General features: G+C 31.8%; 1 protein-coding gene across 1 annotated transcript in view; it reads right to left on the minus strand.

Moving 5' to 3' along the window:
* The window catches only part of LOC106102952 (transcription factor LBX1-like), a 50,968-nt gene extending 27,482 nt beyond the window's left edge, over positions 1 to 23,486 (minus strand). Inside the window, exon 1 of the mRNA XM_013282574.1 lies at positions 23,444 to 23,486. Within this exon, the coding sequence (XP_013138028.1) occupies positions 23,444 to 23,486 (43 nt within the window). The remainder of the gene's footprint in view (positions 1 to 23,443) is intronic.
* Positions 23,487 to 23,491: the final 5 nt, after the last annotated feature.

Raw genomic sequence — 23,491 nt, forward strand, 5'->3', positions numbered from 1 at the left:
TTGACACAAATTGTGGTTACTACTCCTGGATAATATTTGTCATACGGTTGTCCCTTTCTTTATCTTTTAAAATATAGAGATAGCGATACCTGTATTTTTCGTTAATAAAATATTACATTTTAAGACTTGAGTTTTTAACCGATTTCTTAAAAGAAATAGGTTAACAATTCTTGCATTTTTTTGTGTTATCTTTGTTCTTTTGTTTTCCATAAGCAATTTATTTAATTTGAACGTTGTTTTTTTTTATTTCGCCGATACAAATAATTTTTCATTTAAATCAAGAATATTACAAGACTTTTTGATGAGTTAAAAAAATCTCTTAATACTGGTACCTACAATAACGTGAGAAATCACGGATTTCTTAATGTAATGCAAATTTTTTCAATGTGTTACAGCAAAATTTACAATTGCATTTTCACATACGTTAATTTCCCCTACCAATGTCTTTATATATTGTTTTTTTAACAGTCATATTTTCCACGTATTATCTGCCATTTGAAATCATTATAATATGTAATTAGCTTACTAAATGTCTAATTTTTACTAATTAAGTTGTACATATAACATAGTAGTGATTTCTATTGCTGTTCACACGATTATATTCTGTTATTGCCCACTGTTGGTATGTGATTCACATATTCATTTCACAACTCGAAGTTGTTGTTTCGAGAACAATTAGTTGTGGTAGAAATAAGTACTGCTGCGTAATGATATAAACTTAATATTTCAACGTATTCCTTGCGTTAAAGGTTTAGATTTAACTTTCGGTCGCGATTCTGTCTGCGCGGAATTAAAAAAAAAAGTATAGCCTACATGTTCTTTCAGACTATATTCTACATCTGTGCCAAATTTCTTAGACTTTCGTTCAGCATTTTAGGCTACAAACTCTAACAACCATCCATTCAAACTTTCGCATTTACATTATTTGTAAGATTTATACGTTTTTCCTTCCTTTGCTTTCTAGAACTCTCTGTAGGAGAGATAGATTTGATGTGAAAGTTAAGAGACTATATATTTACTCTTTGTTTCTTCATCAATGTCAAGAATGAGACAAAAGTAGCTTTCGTCTCATGTAACAAACATAACCTAAACGTAACGCGTCCTTGAAATTTCATTTTCAATTCTGACCCAATTATAAAAGCAATAGCTTAAAAGTCTTATATCAAAAGGTTTGATACTTTATTTGGAGATTTCGTTAAACCACAAGTTATATTCCACATAGTTCTTTACTAAATATCAAAATAACTGTCTGCCACAGAGTAGTTACCGAATCAGAGGTATCGCTTCGAGCTTCAGTAATCGACCAATTATAGAATCTTGGCGTAGAAACGTAATAGTAATTCATTTTTAATTGTATTTGATGTGGCGCTTCGTTTATTTGTAATTGGATAATTCTAGAATATCGCCTCGTAGTTACCTGTTATCATAATCGCCGACGTGTTTCTGTGTTAATTGGATTAAACTCAATTTAGCTATCATATTTATAGGTGTTTAGAAATACAACGATATATTACCTGCGTATAAATTAAAAGAAAAATAAAATAAATTTCGCCTTATAAAGTTATATGACAGTTAGGTACATTTATTAAAACGAATTAGCAATCATCAAAGTGCACATTTCGTACTTCAATATAATTTTATATCTATTACTCGCTAATATCAGCTCTGTGCGCACATTACTCTATGCCGCAAGCCATTAATTCTTTGGACTTATTAATTTACATAATTAAGTTTTTATTAGACTGTAATTTACGACATCTTGGCACGGATCTTGTTTCAAACACTTTAATTAATTGAATTTAAAAAGTCGCACTGGTCGCTACAAAGCAGAAAATAACCTAAAAGATAATTGGTGTTTTTTTATGTATTGTGGAACCCTCGTTACCCGTCTGTCCGTGTGTTTTATATCAATTTATTGTATTCTATTATTGTTCTATTCTATAATCGTTGACCGTACATTATTACGCGAAGCGAAAACTTTGTAACCCTTTTTTATGGAACGCGCGATTGTTAAATTACTTCATACAAAATCTTTGACGAAAAAGAATCTAATAAATCTGGAACTAAATTCTATTAAGTGTTAGCTTTCGCCCGTGGCTCCGTCCGCGTGGAATTAAAAAAATACAAACAAAAGCCTATGTGTTCTTTCAGATTATTTTAAATTAAAATAGTATAAATAAAATGAAACGCCATTTGTTAACCAAAAGCAAAAAACGATATTTATAAAAAAGTTATCTTAATTAAACAATAAAAAACACAGAAAGAATTCATTATGTAATGTTGATGGCTATTGCATAATGGTGACGGGACCTTTGGCCAGTTTCGGGCACTTAGCATAAATTTACCCAATGAATTTCAACAGTGGTAGAGCCCGCTTTAACATCTTCGCATTATAGGGTCAGCTCGCCCGGTGCAATACAATGACCACACAGAAAACAGACGTGAAGTGGAAGGAATTCCGCGTTTCGTCTGATGTGTGACCACACAGCAAATTAGGCCACCGGCACCAGCCGGAGGCCTAATTTTAGGCCCTTTTCCTTTCCACCCTTTTCTTAAGAAGAAAGGATAGGAAGGAAAAGTGGATTTGACGGTGGAGGAGACGCTTAGGGAGGCGAAATGTCCTCTTTATTTGTGTCTCCTCCTCCGTCGATTAAGGGTAGGCAACGCATCTGTAATTGCGGATATTCATGGGCAGCGGTCGCTCTCCATTTCGGTGGATTCAGGTGGCCGCTTGCTCGTTTGCCACCTTATATTATAAAAAAAATATTCATATACGATTAGGACAATTTTATCAGATTTTAGTTTCCTAATATAAATGTGTTATTAAACGATATTTATTATACCCGGAATAGTGCATTATAATTATAACAAATTTAAAACTAGAACAACTTTAAAAATGCAGAGGTAATAACGATTTAATACATTTAAATTTGAGCCTTATGTCTGTAGAGTTAAGATTATAGTAACGGAATAGCTTTTATTAAACTGATAGAGATATATTTGTAACTGGCTTTCGGCCGCGACTCCGTCCAGGGAACTAAAAAAAAGCAAGTAACCTATGTGTTCTTCCAGACTATTATATACATCGATGCCAAATTTCATTGAAATCCGTACAGCCGTTTAGGCTACAAGCTCTAACAAACATCCATCCATCCATCTAAATTTTCGCATTTATAATATTAGTATAAGTATATGATTAGTCAATAGTCGAAGCACTTCACTATTAGAAAATGAACTATTATACTAATTCTGTTTGTATATATGAAGCAAAAATATTTTTTTTTTGGTCTACACAAATTATAAGTGACTCATTAATTAAAGATTAAGCTATATTTATACATTTGAGCGTCGCAAGGAGGATGCAAACACACACTACTTCGTGGCGTAGGATGTCAACAATCAAAGCATGTTTTTAAATAATTCTCTCTTTAATAAAAATCCCTACACTTACGTCACGCTTTAGGCTATATATTTTGACGCTATTAAACTTAGGAGGTAATTAAATTGGAAAAAATCTTCACGTGGGAAAGGGACCGTAAAGCACAAGCTGCCAACATTAAGGAAGCAAGTTTATTATGGAAACGGTAATTTTGACATTTGCAATTGAGAATTTCACAAATGTAAACAATAAAATAAAGTTTTTAAAGTTATAATAAATTTCATCGAATGAAGCCGCATGAGAACAGCTAGTTAGGACAACGTAAATGTTAAATAATATGTGTTTCTGGACCATTATCATCACTTAGTGTTTAATTGTTAGGTTGAACTAAATTTCAATAGAGCAAAACTTAAGTTATAATTAGGAAACGCATTTCATGAAATTATGGCACCAAAAACACTAACAAAAAGTTAAAATAACTGGGAAACCGGCCGTAAGTGAAGTAATTCGATTCTGTTTGTCGCTCGCGGCAAAATTGTTAATGTTCAACACAGCATTGACATCTGACATTACGAAACATTAAAATTACAATTTAATATGCTAATTGATTGAAGGAGCACCGATAGTTCAGTGGTTAAGCACTAATCGTTAACTACAGGGCCAAAGTTCGATATTGTTGTTGTTATATACTACAGTCGGTAATTCTCAAGATAAATAAATAAATAATAAATAGGATTTTTATTGCCGCAAAAAAATTACATAAGACATCTTTTATACAAAACCTTAGAGCTAGTAAAAAAAAGAAATGTGGCAAAAGGTGGCAAGCTCAGCTAATGCAGAAACGATACTGATTTTATTTTTTAGCAATTATTTGAATACTAGCTGTTCCCGTGCGGCTTCATCCGCATGAAATTAAAAATGTTATTTTATTGTTTACATCTGTCAAATTCTCAATTGCTACTGTCAAAATTACCAATTACCTTACTATGGCAATCTTGATTCTTTCTCACGTTAGGGTTTTTATCCAAAATACTTACCCCCTAAGTTTTACAGCGTGAAATATATAGCCTAAAGCGTGAGGTAAATGTAGGGCTTATTATTAAAAAAAATATGCTGTAATTGCTGACATCTTAGGCAAAAAAGAAGTGTGTATTTACGCTTTATTATATTAGTATAGATGGAATTAATTAAATTAAAATTTGGGTATGTTTTGCAATGTCATATTGCCATTAATATTCATACAATGTACAATGTAGATAATTTACGGAAACCGCACGCTGTTGACCTTTTTTATTTTAAAAACAGAAAAGGTTTTTATTTACTATACGACACTGTCTCAATTCAAAGGTCACTAAAATAGTTTTACGTGTCATGTAAAACATTAGAATAAAGTATACGATTAATTAAATAACACAATTATACACAATTTTGTTTCATGACTTATTAACATTTAGTAACGACTTTTATATTAACATACTAGCTGTTGCTTGCGACTTCGTCCGCGTGGAATTAAAAAAAAATATCGCCTATATTACTCACAGATAAATTACCTTTCTAATGATGAAAGAATTTTTGAAATCGGCCCAATAGTTTGTACGTGACTCGAATACATACAAAAATATAAATCTTTCCTCTTTCTAATATTAGTATAGACTAGCTGATTCCCGCTGCTTCATATGCGTGAAATAAAAAATATAGCCCGTTACTCACTGATAACGTATCTTTTAAATGGTGAAACAATATTTAAAATCGGCCTAGTACTTTTCGAGTTATTTCGATAGATGCAAAAATACAAATCTTTCCTTTTTAAATTATTAGCATAGATAATAAAAGGGACTATGTTTTATACAAGTTTGTAAACAGTGGAAACCCAGTTATAAAACAATCAACTGGTTATTGACCGGTTGAAGTTCACTACCGTTCGTGTGTTAAATTTGCATGCCACTGGCAACCCCAGTATTCGCAGTTTCAATTACTTTACGAGGTCGTCGATAAAATAACTGTCGTCCCAATATAGTTCTTAACATAGTGCCATAAAGTCTTTTTTAGTTTAAAAATTACCACGTTTGTATCATTTAAGAGTATTGAGTGTAGTGACCTTTTATGGGTGTTTTTGCAATATTTGTGACAAATAACAAACGTTATTGAACGCAAATAGAATCCCCTAATTTTCTGGTTATGTAAATAACTATCGAAAAAAGTGGAAAACTATGGAAAAAAATATCGATCGATCGATTACAGATTGATCAAACATAATATAAACAATATATGATTCTATTTTCATAACAAGGAAATCCAATAAGTTACATTAAATTCTATAATACCAATCATATTTATCTAAATTTAAAATTTAGTATAATTTATTTGAACTTGTCTAAATTGGAAAATAAAATAAATCACGTATTTTTTGGTGTTGACAAATTATCTTAATGGCGCCAATTTTCAAATATGGAATACATTCCATAATTTTGTTCTTTTTTTTAAATGAATTTATTTTTATATTCATCTCATATTTTACAATTAAAATAACCACAGGTTTCTACTGCCAAAATTCTGTACAGCTATTTCTTGTAAAATTCCGTCTTTATACAAAACTATAAACTTGTTCTCGTATTACGGGATTTTTACTTTTTTTAGTTGTACTATTAAAACGAGACAAGTGCAGTCTATGGTCAAGAGACGGAATAGGGCGGGTTCAATTTTAGACAGTTGTAAAATCGAAAGTGGGAGCCGGGTCGTCTCGGGGGCCCGCTTAATCGCACTTTAATAGCGTCGGCGTTTTACAAAGGCATGCGCTTCTCCATAGCTTCGTGTTGCGTCGGATATCATCGGAAGCTAGTTTTGTCATGTGTCCGGAATTTGAATACAAGTGGTAAAAAAGCTTTATATCACAAATAATACAACGAAATTAGTTATATTTTTCATTGCTACCAAGGTTCTTCGGTATATCTAAAAGATTATATGATAAGTCCTACAACCTAAAAAAAATTGAATTGGAAAAATCTTGAAAGTTGGCGCCTTAATCGCCCTTATTACATCACTTTTTGTAGTTAGTTCCACATTTTTCCGCAATATGGTATTGTTTATATCCCTAGTCAGGCTTAAATTATGGTTACCTTTCCTTGCTATGGTCGGGTTTTACATCGCTCGTGTCCTAATATCGCCGGAATGTCTCTCAATGACTTTTTACATTTCATTCAGAAGTTTTGTTATTTGTGCATTGATGGTTTTGAACGGGTTGATATATTGTTTAAGGAATATTTATAAGGTAATCTTTGTTTAAATAATGTATGAAAAATCGGTAAGACACTGCTAAAGTAATTGTTAAATGGCACAAAGTTTCAAGTATCAAAATGGTTTAAGCACGCCATAAATTACATTTTTTAAATGTTCCATTTTTTAAAGATACTATTTACAATTTGGTGTAAAATTGCGTTTTAAAATCATAGAAACAGTTTTTTATAAAATTCAGATCTTATCCAATATTTGAAATTTTTATTGTAATTCTTCAATTTCACCGAGAAGCGTCCAAAACACCCGCTGTTAGTCATAACACTGTACGTGACTGCCGTCTCTTTGATATTTCCGACCTTTTTTACTCTATCTTTTTTTACTTTTTATTGTTTTTTTAATTCATTTTCGTGGCCGGTTACAATATTATCCGGCGGCTACCGAACGATCCAAAGGGCTGATATAATTTAGTTTTATTTAATGCAAAATAAAAGTGAGTCGTATTGTTGAGATTTATTGGGTTTGAGGGTGGGCATTATAATGTTCCGAAGGATTTTCAACTTTTGTAACCATACATGAAACCATTGTGTCTTTATGCAAATTTGATTTGAAATCTTTTACCGTCAATATAAGTGTTATTTGAAATACAGTTACGTTTAAAATTTTTATAAACCACTATTTCTTATTATAGTCACAAAAATAATACCGTTTAAGTATAGAAAGGTCAAGAAGAAAAATTGCATCTTATTACAAAAGTATCAAGCAATAGCAAACATTAACCAAGTATTAAAAGGGTTCATAGTACCTGAAAAAACCTATTAAAAAAGGCTTAGCGTGTGACAGAGAAGAGACGCGTGAGAGAGACGGTTGCGGTGAGTACAAAGCGGGCGGTGAGCGCCAAAGGCGTCGGCGCGCGCGCTAATTGGAGGCCTTGCCGGGATCAAAGCGCGCCGACACTGCAACGTTTATATTAGGCAGGCACTCGCGCCGGATTGATTAATTTCCACCGCGAGATCCGCGCGGCTCTCGGCAATTACTACAGCCTTTGTTGGGAGATCACTTAGTGCACTAAAGTTAGATACTGGCTTTTGAGGATTATTGCAATGCTTAAGTTGAACACAGATGCATTTAGAAAACAAATGAAAATCGATCTGCCTCAGAGAAAACAATAGATAAGTCTCTTTGCTTACACTCGCAGTTCATTCGCGTTTTGTAGCACCGGAAAATATTTTCGTTTCCGGTATTTTAACGCTCTTTAAATATTACTAAAATCAAACAAACAATAGTATAGATATAGACTCTGTCAAGTGGAATTAAAAAAAATAGCAAATAGCTTATGAGTTATGCCTGACCATCCTCTACGACTACATCATTGCCAAATTTCATCGAGATCCGTTCAGCAGTTTAGGTTACAAACTCCAACAAACATCCATCTTAATCTAAAATTTCGCATTTACAATATTAGTAAGATTACATTTTATGCTTTATCTATTTACTCAATCTATTATCTTAAAACCTACACGAAATCGATTCCAATACGCAATACAGAGGGGCAGTTAACTGATTTATTTCGTAAACCCCGTAACCAAAGGTGCTTCAAAGAGCATATAACTTAGATTTAAGCCACAAAGGCCCCGCATTCGCTTTAACTTATCGTGAAGTGTTGACGTTAAGTCCAATTTCCTACGCCTCGCCGTCTCTATATGACGAAAAATAATCTACATACATCTGATTACATCTCTAATACAACGCAGTAGGGTATAAATTGGTGTAACGGAGATTTTTGTTATCAAATTCTAGATGCAATAGTTTAGAGATATGTAGAGAAAGATTTCTTAAAACAATTGGTGTGATTTTTAATATCCTTAAAAGCCATCACTCAGTCACTCATTTACTTCTTACTAATATTATAAATGCGAAAGTTTAGATGGATGGATGGATGGATGTTTGTTAGCGTTTGTAGCCTAAACGGCTAAACGGATCTCTATGAAATTTGGCACAGGTTTAGAGCATAGTCTGGAAGAACACATAGGCTACTTTTTATCCCGGGAATAGTTACGGTTCCCGTGGGATTCATTAATTTCGTTTTTTAATGTTTACTCGATCATTCTGCAACGGTTCAACATATCTTATTGAAATTTGGCACAGATATAAAACAAAGTCTGGAGTACACATGGGATAAGCTTCATCCCCGAGAAATGTCCGGTTCCCGAGGGATACGTAACTTTTTGTAATTCATATAGTTTATATGTTTTCTAATACTACGCGGATGAAGTCGCGGGCAACAGCTCGTTTTCTATATATTAACAATCTATTTAAATTATAATTTAGCTTTTTAATGTAAAAACACAGGAATTCAAAAAAGGAACGTAAAAAACTTTTTAAAATTCTGTTATTTAATTACAAATGTTTATAAAAATTTAACACGTTTAAAAATTATATTCACAAGAACAATGCAATTATAATATTTCATTAATGTTAATAAGCTGTAAAACCTCGAATAGAATGTGTTCATATTAAAGGCATATTAAAGCACCGTTTAGAGGCGAGGCGCTTCTAATTTGTAATGAGAGGTTGTGTTGCGTCAAAATAAGATTGGCCTCACAAAACGAAGACAACCGCGCGATACCATCGAACCTCGGGCCTCGATCAAATGGCTTAATCTTTGACGCAGGGTGCCCATAGAGTATATCATCTTTTTCCTCTTTTTTTACTTTTCTATCTATAAAACATTTTATTAAAAAAAAAAACAGAAATATTAACTATTTAATATATTATGAATAGTTCTCATACATTATTATTATTTTTTAATTAAAAACTAACTGTCAAGTAAAAATTAATAAACAAAAATCAAAGTATAAAAGAGCACTATTAATTCGTGTCGCAATAAAATAACACATGTCCAACTATTAAGGCAATTAAAACCATTACTAAACACGGTCTAGATTATTAACTTAATTATTAAAACGGAATATTAAAAAGAATGTCCTTTGTAACAAAGATTTAAACACCTTGCCTAATCAACAATATTATAATTGACCATTTATTAATAAATCATTGGAACGATTATGTTCCTTTGCTTTAATTCAATTATATTTATCCTTGAATATTAAAAAGTATGGCGACCGACAATAGCAAAACATTCGCGATTCATGGGTTTGCTATAAACATGTTGCTATCTCAATTTATTTCATAGTATAAAGAGAGAAAGATATCGATATTTTTGGACGATTGATTCTATAGCTAAAAACCCACGCTTGTTTATGAAAAAATCATGCCATGTTTATAGTTTTAACTGAATTTTAACGTTATACAGTACTTGATATATTTATTCACTTTTTTATAATTGTAAATAAAAATGCTACCGCAAAGATTAAAACTTTAAATTCGATTTTATTTCTTTAATAAGGGTCGGAATTATGAAAGGAAACCCTTACCTCTATAGTATTTTGTTTTATTAGTCACAGCAGTCCCTTAGTAGATTCTCAGTAAATATATATTTTTAGGCTATATAGCCTAACTGTAACTACTGAAGAATCTGTCTTCTAGCTTATTTAGTAACATTTAAAACGCCTAATAATGATGTAATTTAAAACATAAACACTATTATTATATTTTCCTTGTATACTACAAACGGTAAAAGCTAGTAATCATCTAGTTAAGAAAAATTACGACCACAGTTGCGTGCGGTACTAACTAGCCTTGTCGAGTCGAAATAGAATTAGAGACATTCTGAGGGAATTCAGTTATAATTAGGTATTACAGCAATATTACTAAATGCATAAATTAATTACTAGTAGGCGCTGAATAAGAAAATTTAAAAAGTTGTGCCTGCTACTCCGTCCCTATGGAATAAAAAAAAACAAATGTAAATAGCATATGTGTTCTCCGAGACTTTACTCTATATCTATGCCAAATTTTATCGAGATCTATACAGCCGTTAAGGCGGCAAACTTTAAGAAACATCCATCCATCTAAACTTTCACATTTAGTAAGATTGCGGGCTTAAAGCTCCCAAGAGTACTCAGATCAGCACAATGTAGCTAGTACGAGATGTGACGTCCATCATTGTAATTAGTCTGTGGACGATCATAAAGTTCAAACCATAATGTATTTAATAGTTTTTTTTTATTTGTCCTGAATATTTCTGGCAGTAATAAGCAACGAGTTAATTGCTCGTATTTTGCACAATCGTTTATATCACAAATTATAGTAATTATATCATAAACTGTAAGGACCTTGACGAATCGAATATTTCGCAATGTTCGCAAAAAGAAGTTCAAAACACCATTTCGAATAGTTTCGTTGCCCAGTTGTTAGTTATTTTAAACAATAACTTTTCGTTTAATTAATATTAGAATACAGTTTTAATTGTTTTTTCTAAACGTGAAATTCGAAACGAAATTATATTCTTTTTAGGGCCTATCCCACCAAATTGTAAATTGTCTGATAACAATCGAACATGTAAAATATGTGATGGAAATATCGGATTTTGTTCCCTTATCTAACAGTGACGACATTTTTAGGCTATCTGAGCCTCTATCAGCCAGTGGTGTTACTGGGCCTAAACCTAATTGTGTGCGGGCGTTTAGCAAATTGTTTTTAGTATACGCCTATTTAAAAATACACTAAGTAAGAATTTAAGTAACAATTATATGAATTTAAGTGCGCCAGTATAGCGTTCACTTCAATATGATTATGAATCATGTAGCCCTTTTCTTAAAGAAGGTTCACAAAAGGTTTTACCAGATGCGGTCTTTTGAGATGGCTTTTTATTGAGCGGATTCTGTTCAATCAGAACCGGTTTCACAAAGCACATGTTATTCGCCGCCGGTGGTCGCCGCTCGTGTTGGAACTAATTGTGAGGCATTAACCTGATTATTGCATACGTGTTTAAAAAAATCGATAGATGGCGTTTTAAGTTTAATAGACTATTTTGATTATAGAGTATCGATTGCTACAGATTTTTGAGTATAATTGAATACTTTAAATCTAAATTAATTTTTATGGTAATAGATAATAGTGCTTACAAGTGGTTACCGCTACTTAAAGAATTTTAAATACTTTCTTCTCAAACAAAATCATTACTAACGTTGAAAATATTTAACGTAAAGAAGTCAATTCAATTTGAAGGTTTTTTCTTAAACAAGCGTGTAATTACTGTTGCAATAAGAAAAAAAACAAAATTTAATCCTTAACAACACTACAACCAGTAATAACAAAAAACAGTAATTTAATCATACTTAAATTAATATTATAAATGCGAAAGTTTAGATGGATGGATATTTGTTAGAGTTTGTAACGAAACCGCTGAACGAATATTTATGAAATTTGGCATAGATGTAGAGGATAGCCACATAGGCTACTTACTTTTGTTTTTTTCTTAAACATAGATTTATTCTCTGTGAAAAAATAGAGATAACAATCCAGTTTATGCAGTGGAAATTAAGCAAATACAGAAGCAAACATAACTAGGGCCGGCGTTAAGATAAGGCGCGGTTGGGCGACCGCCCAGGGCACAGACAGAAAGAATTAACAGAAGTTTGGAAATCATACAATCTCATGAAACCCTGTTTATAAATCAAAAGGGTTAAAAAAGGGCGGTAGTAATATCGCCCAGGGCACTGTAATCACGTACAGAGCGTAACATAGAAACAAAATGGCGGTTAGTCGTACGTCAAATTCAATCAGAGACGGAGTCGCGTTTAATTAAAGCCGGTCTATTGCTGCTCATTACGTCGCCCCCGGCTCAGTGATTAGTCAACTGGGATTACAATGGGAGCTATATTAAGACCGGAGACCAACTAACGATCGAACCCAATAACCGATCTTGATCCATTTTTAGTTAACTAAGATATGTTTACTATTGTTGAATATTATACCAATATGGAGTTATCTAACTAATATTATAAATGCGAAAGTGTAGATGGAAGGATGGATGTTTGTTAGAGTTTGTAGCCTAAACGGCTGAACGTATCTCTATGAAAATTGACATAGATGTAGAGCATAGTTTGAAAGAACACATAGGCTACTCACTTTTGTTTATTTTTAATACCACGCGGATGGAGTCGCGGGCGAAAACTAGTACTAAATAGATTTTGAAGGTAATAAGGATCTTAACTGAAAAAAAATATCGATCTATTTTTGTTCTCTCATACGAAGTAAAAATATCTTTGGATCGATTTTAAAGTTTGATTATTTGGGTTCGACACAGTCGACTATTTTATTGAGCCACTGTATTGCCGCTTTGTTATTTATGGCAATCGGGGGAGCGCTGAAGGCGGTTTTAGGAACGATTACAAAATCTTTCGATGGTTACTATTGAACTAATTTAGAGATAACGATTGAACATTTAAAAGGTTAATCTATTCTATTATAATAAGCGTAAACACACACTTCTTTGTTGCCTAAGATGTCAGCAATTACAGTATATTTTTGATTAATTCTTTTTTTAGTAAAAAGCCCTACACTTACGTCATGCTTTAGGCTATATATTTTCACGCCATTAAACTTAGGGGGTAAATATTTTTCGATAATAACCCTAATGTGGGAAAGAGAGTATAAGTTGCTGCCAACATCAAGAAAGCAAGATTGTTAAGGTTTGTCATGTCATGTCATTTTGACATTTTCTATTGATAATTTGACAAATGTAAACAATAAAATAGAGTTTTTACAATTTTACGCGGATGAATCCGCACGCGAACAGCTAGTATTTTTATAAAAAAATTAGAACTTAATGATAATAAACAGTAGAAGTAGTGGTATATTATTTATGTTTTTCTTTTAAAATGTTGAAAAAAAAAAACTGTTGCTCGCAACTTTCCCCACGTAAAATTAAAAAATTATAAATAAAACATGTTACACACTGATAACGTAGCTTTTTAATGGTGTAAGAATTTTTATAATCGGTCCAATAGTGTTTGAGTTATTTCAATACATACAAAAATACAAATCCTATTTATAATATTAGTATAGATAGTATAGATAAACTTTTATAGAGTAGTGAGTAACGTGACTACGTATCCTCTACATTTGTATGAAAATATGTTTTCGTCCCACTTAGTCACTTTGAAAAAACTGAGATAGCGATATTTAAAACAGAGGAAACAAAGGAACTGTCATTTACCAATTTGTATAAAGTTATAAATGAATTCATTCATTTTTAATATAACCACTTAAGTGGCTTTCCGATCACTACATGACTTTCAAATCAATATGTCTTCGTTCACAAAGGAGTCATTTTGTTACGTATTGTAGCTTGCTTCTGTCAAGACGAAGTACAATCGCTTTCATAAGTGTTATAGTTGGATAAATCTGACTATGGACATTAACAAAACTAATAATAACATATTAGCACCCCACTTTTTCATCCACAAGATCCTTAACGGAATTTAGTTTTAACATAAACCAGGAAAATAACGAAATTGAAATATTGATGGCCACAAGATTAAAGGAATGTGCTGTTCACACTAGACCAGTACAGTTTGTCAGTAACGCACAATATAGTGCTGTCAATCTACTGTCACAATGAGAACGATATTTTGTGATTGTCCATACAATCTATGACTTGCTGTCGCGAATGTCCAATTGTATTAGTCTAGTTTGAATTCAACAGAAGACCGAAGAAGTATGAGTGTTTAAACGATATGTAAAAGAAGGTAGTTAATTCAGCGATGAAATCTGATAGAGATACCTATATAAAATATTAATACTTCACCTACCCGATGAGTGTGCCGGAGGCCTAATAAAAGTCCCTTTCTCTTACCATCCTTTTCTTGTAAGGAAAGGATGGAAAGGGAAAGTGGAATTGATGTTGGAGAAGACGTATATGAAAAGGAAATATACTCTTTATGTGCGTCTCCTCCTCCGTCGATTAAGGATAGGCAACACATCTGCAATTGTGGATGTCTATGGGCAACGATAGCTTCGCCGTTTTGGCGGATTCAGGCGGCCGCTTGCTCGTTTGCCACCTTATATTATAAATAAATCCTCCGTAGGTAAAAGTTTTATGATGAGGTTTATACGAATTAACTGGAACAGTTTAACGGTTAATTTTGTCGCACAGAGTAGTGTAACAGAACACTTGAGCACACAAATGTACAATTCAACAAATACGCAGTCTATTTCTAGACGAGTTTTAGCGATTTATTATTGACATAAATAGCTCATTGATTTGAATTATAGATATTCGAGGTGTGTATGAATTAGTAGATTGATACTTCATATGTTTAACATACTGGTACATTACGCTTGTCTTAATGCTAAGAAATAAATAGTTGTTTGCTTTTAAAGTCATATATTTACGTGTGGTAGATAATTCATTTAGATATTTATATAAATTCCACATTATTACATTCTTTTTCATTTCTTACTAAGAATCTTAATAGTCTTACTTCTTACTTATAATTGCGAAAGTTTAAATGGTTAATATTTTTTAGAATTTGCCGCGTAAACGGATGTTGATATATGGCATAGATGTGGGTAGTGGATAATCTAGAAGAATAAATAGGCTACTTACTTTTGTTTTCTTTTTTAATTCCTCGCGGACGAATTCATAGGCGATAACTAGTAATGTTTTTGATGAATTCGTGTGGTAGACGGAGACATTAAAACAGTATTTTAATTAGAAATTCTTTTTTCTATAATTTTTCGATATTGTCATTGTAGGGTGTATGTACATATGTGTATATACAGCGATGGCGTTAAGGTAGGGTCCAGTAGGGTGACAGCCCAGGGCGCGGAAAGGCGATCGCCTAGAGTGCTGAATCGAAAGAGGCGACACAGGTCTGCGAATCACAAAGACTCCGATAACTTTTTACACCACCCAAAAGTGCTAAAAATAGGACGTTAAAGAACTCTCGCCCAAGGCTTAGTTGCGTTAAAACCGGAACTATGGTGATGTGTTCAAAACAAACTTTTCAAAACATTAAGTGTCATGGTACACCGCATTAAGTTGCCGTTGTAATATACCCGAAAGAGATTTCTCAACCGTCTTTTGTGTTTGTATGAGTAATTTTAAACGTTGTTAAGTTCGCTGCCTCTTACAAAGTAAGTCTTCGTGACTTACTGTCAATATGAATTACATTTTTAATGTAACGCTAATTTAACGCACGTTAACTTTTCAAAACATAACTGTTAAATAAATATTGTTTCTATTTAAGTGTTTGATTTGAACTAATTGGGACAAAGATTCTATTTATTACTCGTTCGATTCTTTTAGTTTATTACTCTATGATATGTCAACCGCCCGCCATTGTTCTAAATTCAAACGGACCAATCAGCAAGCAGCTCGATATGGTTAATCGTGCGGACCAGTAAAATGTAAACATAATTCAATTAAATTGTTTTCACTCTGTTTTCCTAACGTTATCTAGAATTACAGTGCGTAAGAAATTGTAAGTTAATTGATTACTTTATCACTTTTAAATATAACGTAGAAAACATTACAAGTATGGGTATTGCCAGCCGATTTTTGTTAATTTTTTTTCGACAAACTAAAGAACCCATAATTATTTATTCTGTGACCTCGATATTTTACCTTTTAATCGACAATTCGATATTATCGATACCGCACACCACTAATTATCGATATACAATTGAAATTCTTCGACAAAACCTTTAAAAATCTCTTTCTCTCTTGTCATATGAAAAAAAATTTCGAGACCAATTCAAAAAACTTTTGGACGTTTATATTTTTGGATGAAAGAAATCGCGTGTTTCGGTAAATGAGACGAAAAAGTCGTGACTTATTATGTTGATACAATTCTTTAGACGCCATTTTTTAATATTTCCGTCGTTTTCTTTGTGATCTACTTGATTGGATTCAATAATTCTCGCAATATGTTCGCAATGTTTCCTTTGATGTAATTAATTTCCAAATATAACTGTAAAGCAGATGGTGGTATACATTATTCATAATACGAATATAATAAAATAATAATTATTCGCAATACAACCGGATATTGAACAAATTTTTGCACATTATTTTCGATTAATGAAAATTGCTTTAATATCATTTAATTTTATTTTAATAATTAAATTTACATGATAATTTAATCACTAATAAATGTTTAATGCGATCCATACAATTAATAAAAATGGGTTGTCTGTAAGGAACATAAAAAAACATATTTCGCGAACATAATATTTCCGTTGCTATAATGGAACGTTCTGTCTGTTTTTCCGTCTGTCTATGATTGTATATCTGTTTCCATTCTCGAAACAGTATACAGAACATACTATCTTCTATTTTACAAGTTAGTATGTAATCCAATTAAAGAACCATCCAAAAGGATAGAAAAAACATCAAATGTATCTTATCTACTAACTTTATATTTACTTAATACATAAAGCTCAGAAAACCTCCCCATTTTAAACAACCTATCAATTATTAAGGACCACACCTGACATCAAAAAACCGACAAACCGTAGGGGCACACATTTCCAACAGACAATTTAAAAACAAAAAAATGGAATTAATCAATTGGTTAGGGATGTGTTATCTGAATCAATATCTATTAAGGGACAGCCCTTGAAAGGTGTGTGATGTCTAATGGTTCTTTTGTTTTTGCCTTTATATGTTTTTAAATTACGAAACAAAAAAGTTCTCTATGTTCTTAACATTGATCTGTATAAATGGACTGTACATCGGAAACAACAGCTTTTGCTTCGTAAACGCTTATTGTGTCTTATAGTTACCACCGCTACAAATCACAACCATCAGGGCCAAAATGGCGAAAATGAAATAGGCACAAAACGTTACGTTTATCCATTTAATTTTAAAGATATTTAAATACAAGTTTTTGCTCTTATATTTTATAATATTTATAACTACAGTAAGTTGCTTAACTTATTCAGACTAGGTTAATGATTACTAAAGTAGTTACTTAGTACAGCATTAGTAAGTCTCTGTGTGTCTTATTTAATAATCAATTTCAATATTCAACTTATAATGAAAATTATATATTAAAATGAAATTATAGCTTTCATAAATAAATAAATACTACTCGACTTTAATTAATCTTTGTAAACCTCGAAAATTTTAGTAATAATTACGACGAAATCAGTTACATTTTGAAATAGACCTCACAAGATAGGTAACTCGTTTCGTCGAATGGGACAAAATAACAGGGTTTTTACAAAAAGCCGGCGGTTTATTTACAAAAACAGGGCAATAATTCTGCTCCAGGGTGTCCGGACTAATTCGACGTTATTAAATAATGGAGGCTTCTGACGTAATGCATTATCTACACGCCTACAACATGTGCAAGCGGGAAATGATAAATATTTTTTTAATTCGTTTAGATCTATTTTTGGAGGAAAATCGTATTTTTAAAGTAATTTATTGTAATCATACTAATATTATAAATGTGAAAGTTTGGATGAATAGATAGATGGATGGATGGATGTTTGTTAGAGTTTGTAGCCTAAACGGCTGAACAGATCTGGATGAAATTTGGCATAGATTTAGAGGATAGTCTGAAAGAACACATAGGCTATTTTCTTTTGTTTTTATTAATACCACGCGGACGGAGTCGCGGGCGGAAGCTAGTTTCTACATAAAACATTGTTTACATTACAAAGGAAAATTCAGCAATAACATAACTGTGTTTAACACAACACTTTATTAAAATACTAGCTTTCGACAGCGTCTTCGTCCACGTGGAGTTAAAAAAAATAGTAGCCCATAAGTTCTAGATTCTCTACACCTAGATTCGTTCAGCAGTTTAGCAGCATACTTTAACAAGCCTCCATCCTTCCATCTAAACTTAGCATTTATAAGGTTAGTGAGATTAAGAGATGCTATACTAATTAAATAAATAACACACTGAATACAAACAAATGTAAAAAACATGTAGCCTTCAATATAAAACTCTTCAATTAAATGCACTTCTGTCATCTTTTTTCAAAATCTTTTGTATCACCCTTCAAATCTTGCACCATTGTAAATCGAACGTATAATAAAGCCATCTTCAACCCATCACAGATGGAAGCGATAGGATCCGTTGATTGTGTCCGGATAATATTATAATTAAATTAATTCTTGTCTTGTCTCTTTCTTATTCGAAGAGGATGAAAAGGATGCAAGATACTACAGTGACACCTTGCTACTTTAAATTGCTCTTTCTTGAAGGACATTACATTTTTAAATACGAAATCTATACATATTTTAACGATTATCATAAAATTGTGCTCATTTTAAATGCATTATTACATTACTTGTTTTGTGTATTTTTATCTATACTATACTATTCATTATAAACACACACTTCTTTGTTGCCTAAGATGTCAGTAATTACAGCATATTTTTGAATAATTTTTTCTTTAATAAAAATCCATACACTTACGTCACGCTTTAAGCTATATATTTTCACGCCATTAAACTTAGGGGGTATATATTTTGGATAAAAACCCTAATGTGTGACAAATTTACATTATACCCTACATGTTCAGTCTGAAAATCAGGAACCGAAACCTAATGTGGGAAAGAGATCATAAGTTGCTGCCAACATCAAGGAAGCAAGGTTGCCACAGTTCGTCATATGTCATGTCATTTTGACATTTGCAATTGTTAATTTGAAAAATGTAAACAATAAAATAAAATTTTAATAATTTTATGCGGATTAAGTCGCACGGAAACAGCTAATATTAATATAACTCTTGGTTTAAAACAATTATTCCCTAACAGTTCAGTTCTTAAGTTCAGATTAATAAAAAAAATCTACAATATTACCTACACATTGCATACTGATTTAATAAAAGCTTATAAAATTAATTATCTACCGGTTTAAATTATTTACTGCATAAAAAAGTCGGTAACCAATGAAGAGAACACCCCTATAGATATCCAATTAAATAAAGAACCCTATTCACTATCAATTAGTCAGCGAATTCGTTCAAAAACTCACTTTATACGTGTAAAAGCTCAGTGTGTACGCTACATAATGGCGGCGGTGGCTTTTTGCCGCCGTTTTTTTCTTTTTTTTCATAATAGGGGTAATATAAGGCGTCGGGACTGACACCTTTGCGGACCCCACAGGAGGTTGTATAGGAATAATTTGTGGGGCAATAAAATGTAATAATTCTCAGCGTGAATTGAAACGTTATTTCATAATGAAGTTAAATTTCAAAGAGATGAGAATATTTTTGGTTAATTTACAGGTGTTGCTATACGATGACCTAGGGTAGCTAGATACTCGAAGTAGTTATTATATTTTTTTTAAGTAACATTTAATAATCAATCAGTTAGTCCTGATTTCGATGCGGACTGTTGTCGAGTGTGACAGTTTTTTTTCTTCTTTTAAACCATGCAGAAAAATAAAGTTAAGAATTACATATTTTCTTACTAAACATTTTAATATTAAAATAATGTACAAGAAAATTGCTTTTGCCTGTATTTAAAAAGATTTCTATCGTTGCACTCTACATAGTAATTTCCATCAATGATTCATTTCTTTGTAAAATATTTAATATCGTTTACATTGTATGTGACACAGACTATATAAATTACACGTACGATCATTACACAGATAATATCAGAATTAACTGAACTTAATGTCATATTCAACTAGAAATGATTGTGACAGATTAACCTTGGCTTGTGTACCGTGATATTGGTAAAGTTATGTTATACCACAATGATGTTCAAAGCATAATTATTTCTAAGCTATTTTTTAAAAAAAAGTATTTTAGATTGTAAGTCATATTCTTGTAATATTTTATTAACTAGCTTTCACACGAGACTGCGACCGCGTGCAATTAAAAAATCAAAACTGAGTAACCTTTATGTTCTTCAAGACTATCCTCTACGTCTATACCAAATTTCATTGTTATCCGTTCAGCCATTTAGGCAAACATCCATCCATCCATCTAAACTTTCGCATTTATAATATTAGTATGATAATAAATATTATAAATATATTATAAACTTAAACAATGCATATATCAAAAGCAATTAACAATATTACATGTCATCTAGTTGTAATTAAAAACTCGGCATCAATTTATTTGCCGGTGGAAATGACGTTTTCATTTTCTCGTAATTATATCGCGATATAAATGTCCATACAAAACACCGCTCATTTATCTAATGTACGTATAATAATGATAGAGATATTCCACAACAATAATATCTAATGCCCCGCGGTGTACAGGGGGATGTTGGATAAAAAATATATTATTTCCGTTCAGAAATACAAGAAATGACTTCCTCAATCAACCGGTCTTGTGCCGTGCTGTCAATGACTAATGTTCTGCTTTTAAATATTTTAATCTATGACATATGCGCCAAAGATTAGGCACCGCCTTTTAACGTAAGTTCGAATTTGGTACGGCCATTGTTAAATGTTGATGTCTTCTTTCTCTATTGTGCCAGCTACAATGGCATTTTTTGCAAACTCCGTTTAAATTAGGTTTACAACGTTTTTCAAAGGTTCTATTAAATTATAGTAACGACTTCTTAATGCTTAAACGATTGATTACATGGCTCATTTGTAATTTTTTGTTTTTAACAGCGATTAAGAAGTTTTTATATTTATGGTCATTGACTAAATTAAAACAATTGAAGAAATCGACGCATGTAGACAACAACAATACCAAAGGAACTATAAATGTGTTGCCGGCCTTTGAGAAGGTGAATGCATTAAAAATAGTTATGTAAGCCAAGTGTTACTAGATCTCTTATAAATGTAACTTTTTTCATCGATACAATCGGTAAAAGTAAATTCTCTGTTTATGACTACCGATATACTTGGGTGGTCGAAATTATAGGCCAAGTAATAAAAATTGAATCATAATTTATCACGTATCGTTGTACTTGTAAAAAATCCTATATAATATTATGTAATTTTATCGATACTCATCGATATCAAAATCGATGACACGAGAAAAAAAATGGCGGGCATTTTAATGACAGCGCGCGCAACGCAGATGGCGCTTCACAAAAATCTTTCAATTACGTCCGACGCCGCTCTGTAATCACAACTTAATCACCAATTTCTGTATACGAGCGAGCATTATCTCTTTTAATATGTCTTTGTCTTCGATTACGAATATCGATTATGATACTGATCAACGTCAGCCGTCAGCCATCTTGAAAAATGTCAGATGTTTTCTTTGTTTTGCAAAGTGATTTTACATTTTTTTAATAAGAATTGAATAGCGACTGTCGTCATTCATTTGTCACTTACAATTATCGTATTAATTCACAAAATATACTTGATAAAATAAATACTACACAAACAAATCACTTAAAATAGCAGACTCGACCACTAGGTAATATTGTGGTCTCCGTTTTATCAAAGAGTATGTAAAGAAAGACAATCTACTTACTTCTTACTAGACTAAGATCTTACTAAAATTATAATTGCGAAAGTTTAGATGGATGTTTGTTAGATTTTACAGCCTAAACAGCTGAACAGATCTCGATAAAATGACACATATGTATCTACCATACTCTGGAGAAAACAAAGGCTAATTACTTAGTTTTTTAAAAAATTCCGTGCAGAATAAGTCGCGGGCAAACGCTAAAATGTAATACAAGTCTCACAGTTAAGTTCTACGGTAAGTATTAATTCAAAACCCATACAAATAAATGGATTTATAGAATTTTCTCTACTTATCTATATCTTTATTTATACTAGGTAATACTATAAAGAGGAGAGATTTGTATTTTTGTATGTAATAATATAACAAAAGCTACAGGGCCGATGTCAAAAATTCTTTCATTAAAAAGCTACGTTATCAGTGAGTAACATAGGCTATATTATTTATTATTTTTTAATTTTACGCTGACGAATTTGCGAGCAACAACTAGTTTATTATAATTATATACTATAATGTGTTTAATAAAAAAATACTTAAAAACTCTATTGGCAGTTGATCACAATTTCTTTAATAAGATAGCTTAAGCATAAGCTATCAAAATAAGATCATTTTGTACTAACAAAAACGTTTTATTTGAAAGGAGCGCCAAATCGCTTCATGTCCGCTAATGATACAAACAAAACGTCTTCGAAATTCAAACAAGCGAACATCATTAACTGGCGCCAACGAAGAGTTTTTTTTTTTTTAATAATATTAATACGGTTAGAAACTTGGATTTTAAGCTTTATTAAAAAACAAAAGAAAGTAGTCTGTGTTCTTCCAGACTATGCTCTACATCTATGCCAAATTTCGAGAAGCGTTTAGGCGGCAAACTCTAACAAACATCCATCCATCTAAACTTTCGAATTTATAATATTTTTAAGATATAGATATTATCTGAGCTCAATAATAAAAATCTTATGGTTATATTTTTCTTCTTTTTTACTTTGTGGTTATGTGGATTTGTCAGTGATTTCTATAGTCAAGTTTATAAGAACATAAACCGCAGAATGTTTTTGCAATAACCACAAAAGGATTTCTTATAAGAGCTATTGAAAGTGCTAAATGCTGCTCTTAGGCCTACTTACTTATTACAATGTAATTTAGGTTTACTTTTACTTGTACTATATATTATTTATTATGTGTAAGATACAGATAATTAATCTAGAAATAAATCATACTTATAACTAACTATGTTTTCGTAAATCGAAATGTTAAGCTTGGTTAACCAAACTAAGTTTAGTTTGTATAGCTTCTTCCTTTCTGTTACTAATCTGTTTCTTCATTTGCATTAATATAACTTAATGAAATTTTCAATTTTACAATTTATTTTAAACCAAAAAGGACAATAACAAACATTAGATAACAAGCTGACATGTAGTGTAAAGTGCACTTTGATGTTAAAACTTATCACACAGTGAAGCTTAACTACTTAACAACTTAGAATAACAAAACCAAGTAAGAACTTACCTCCATTATCAGTATTGTTGGCTTCAAATGTTTTGCTGGTCATGTGAA

This window comes from Papilio polytes, unplaced genomic scaffold (assembly GCF_000836215.1).
Source record: "Papilio polytes unplaced genomic scaffold, Ppol_1.0 DF823890.1, whole genome shotgun sequence".
In the NCBI taxonomy this organism is placed as follows: domain Eukaryota; kingdom Metazoa; phylum Arthropoda; class Insecta; order Lepidoptera; family Papilionidae; genus Papilio; species Papilio polytes.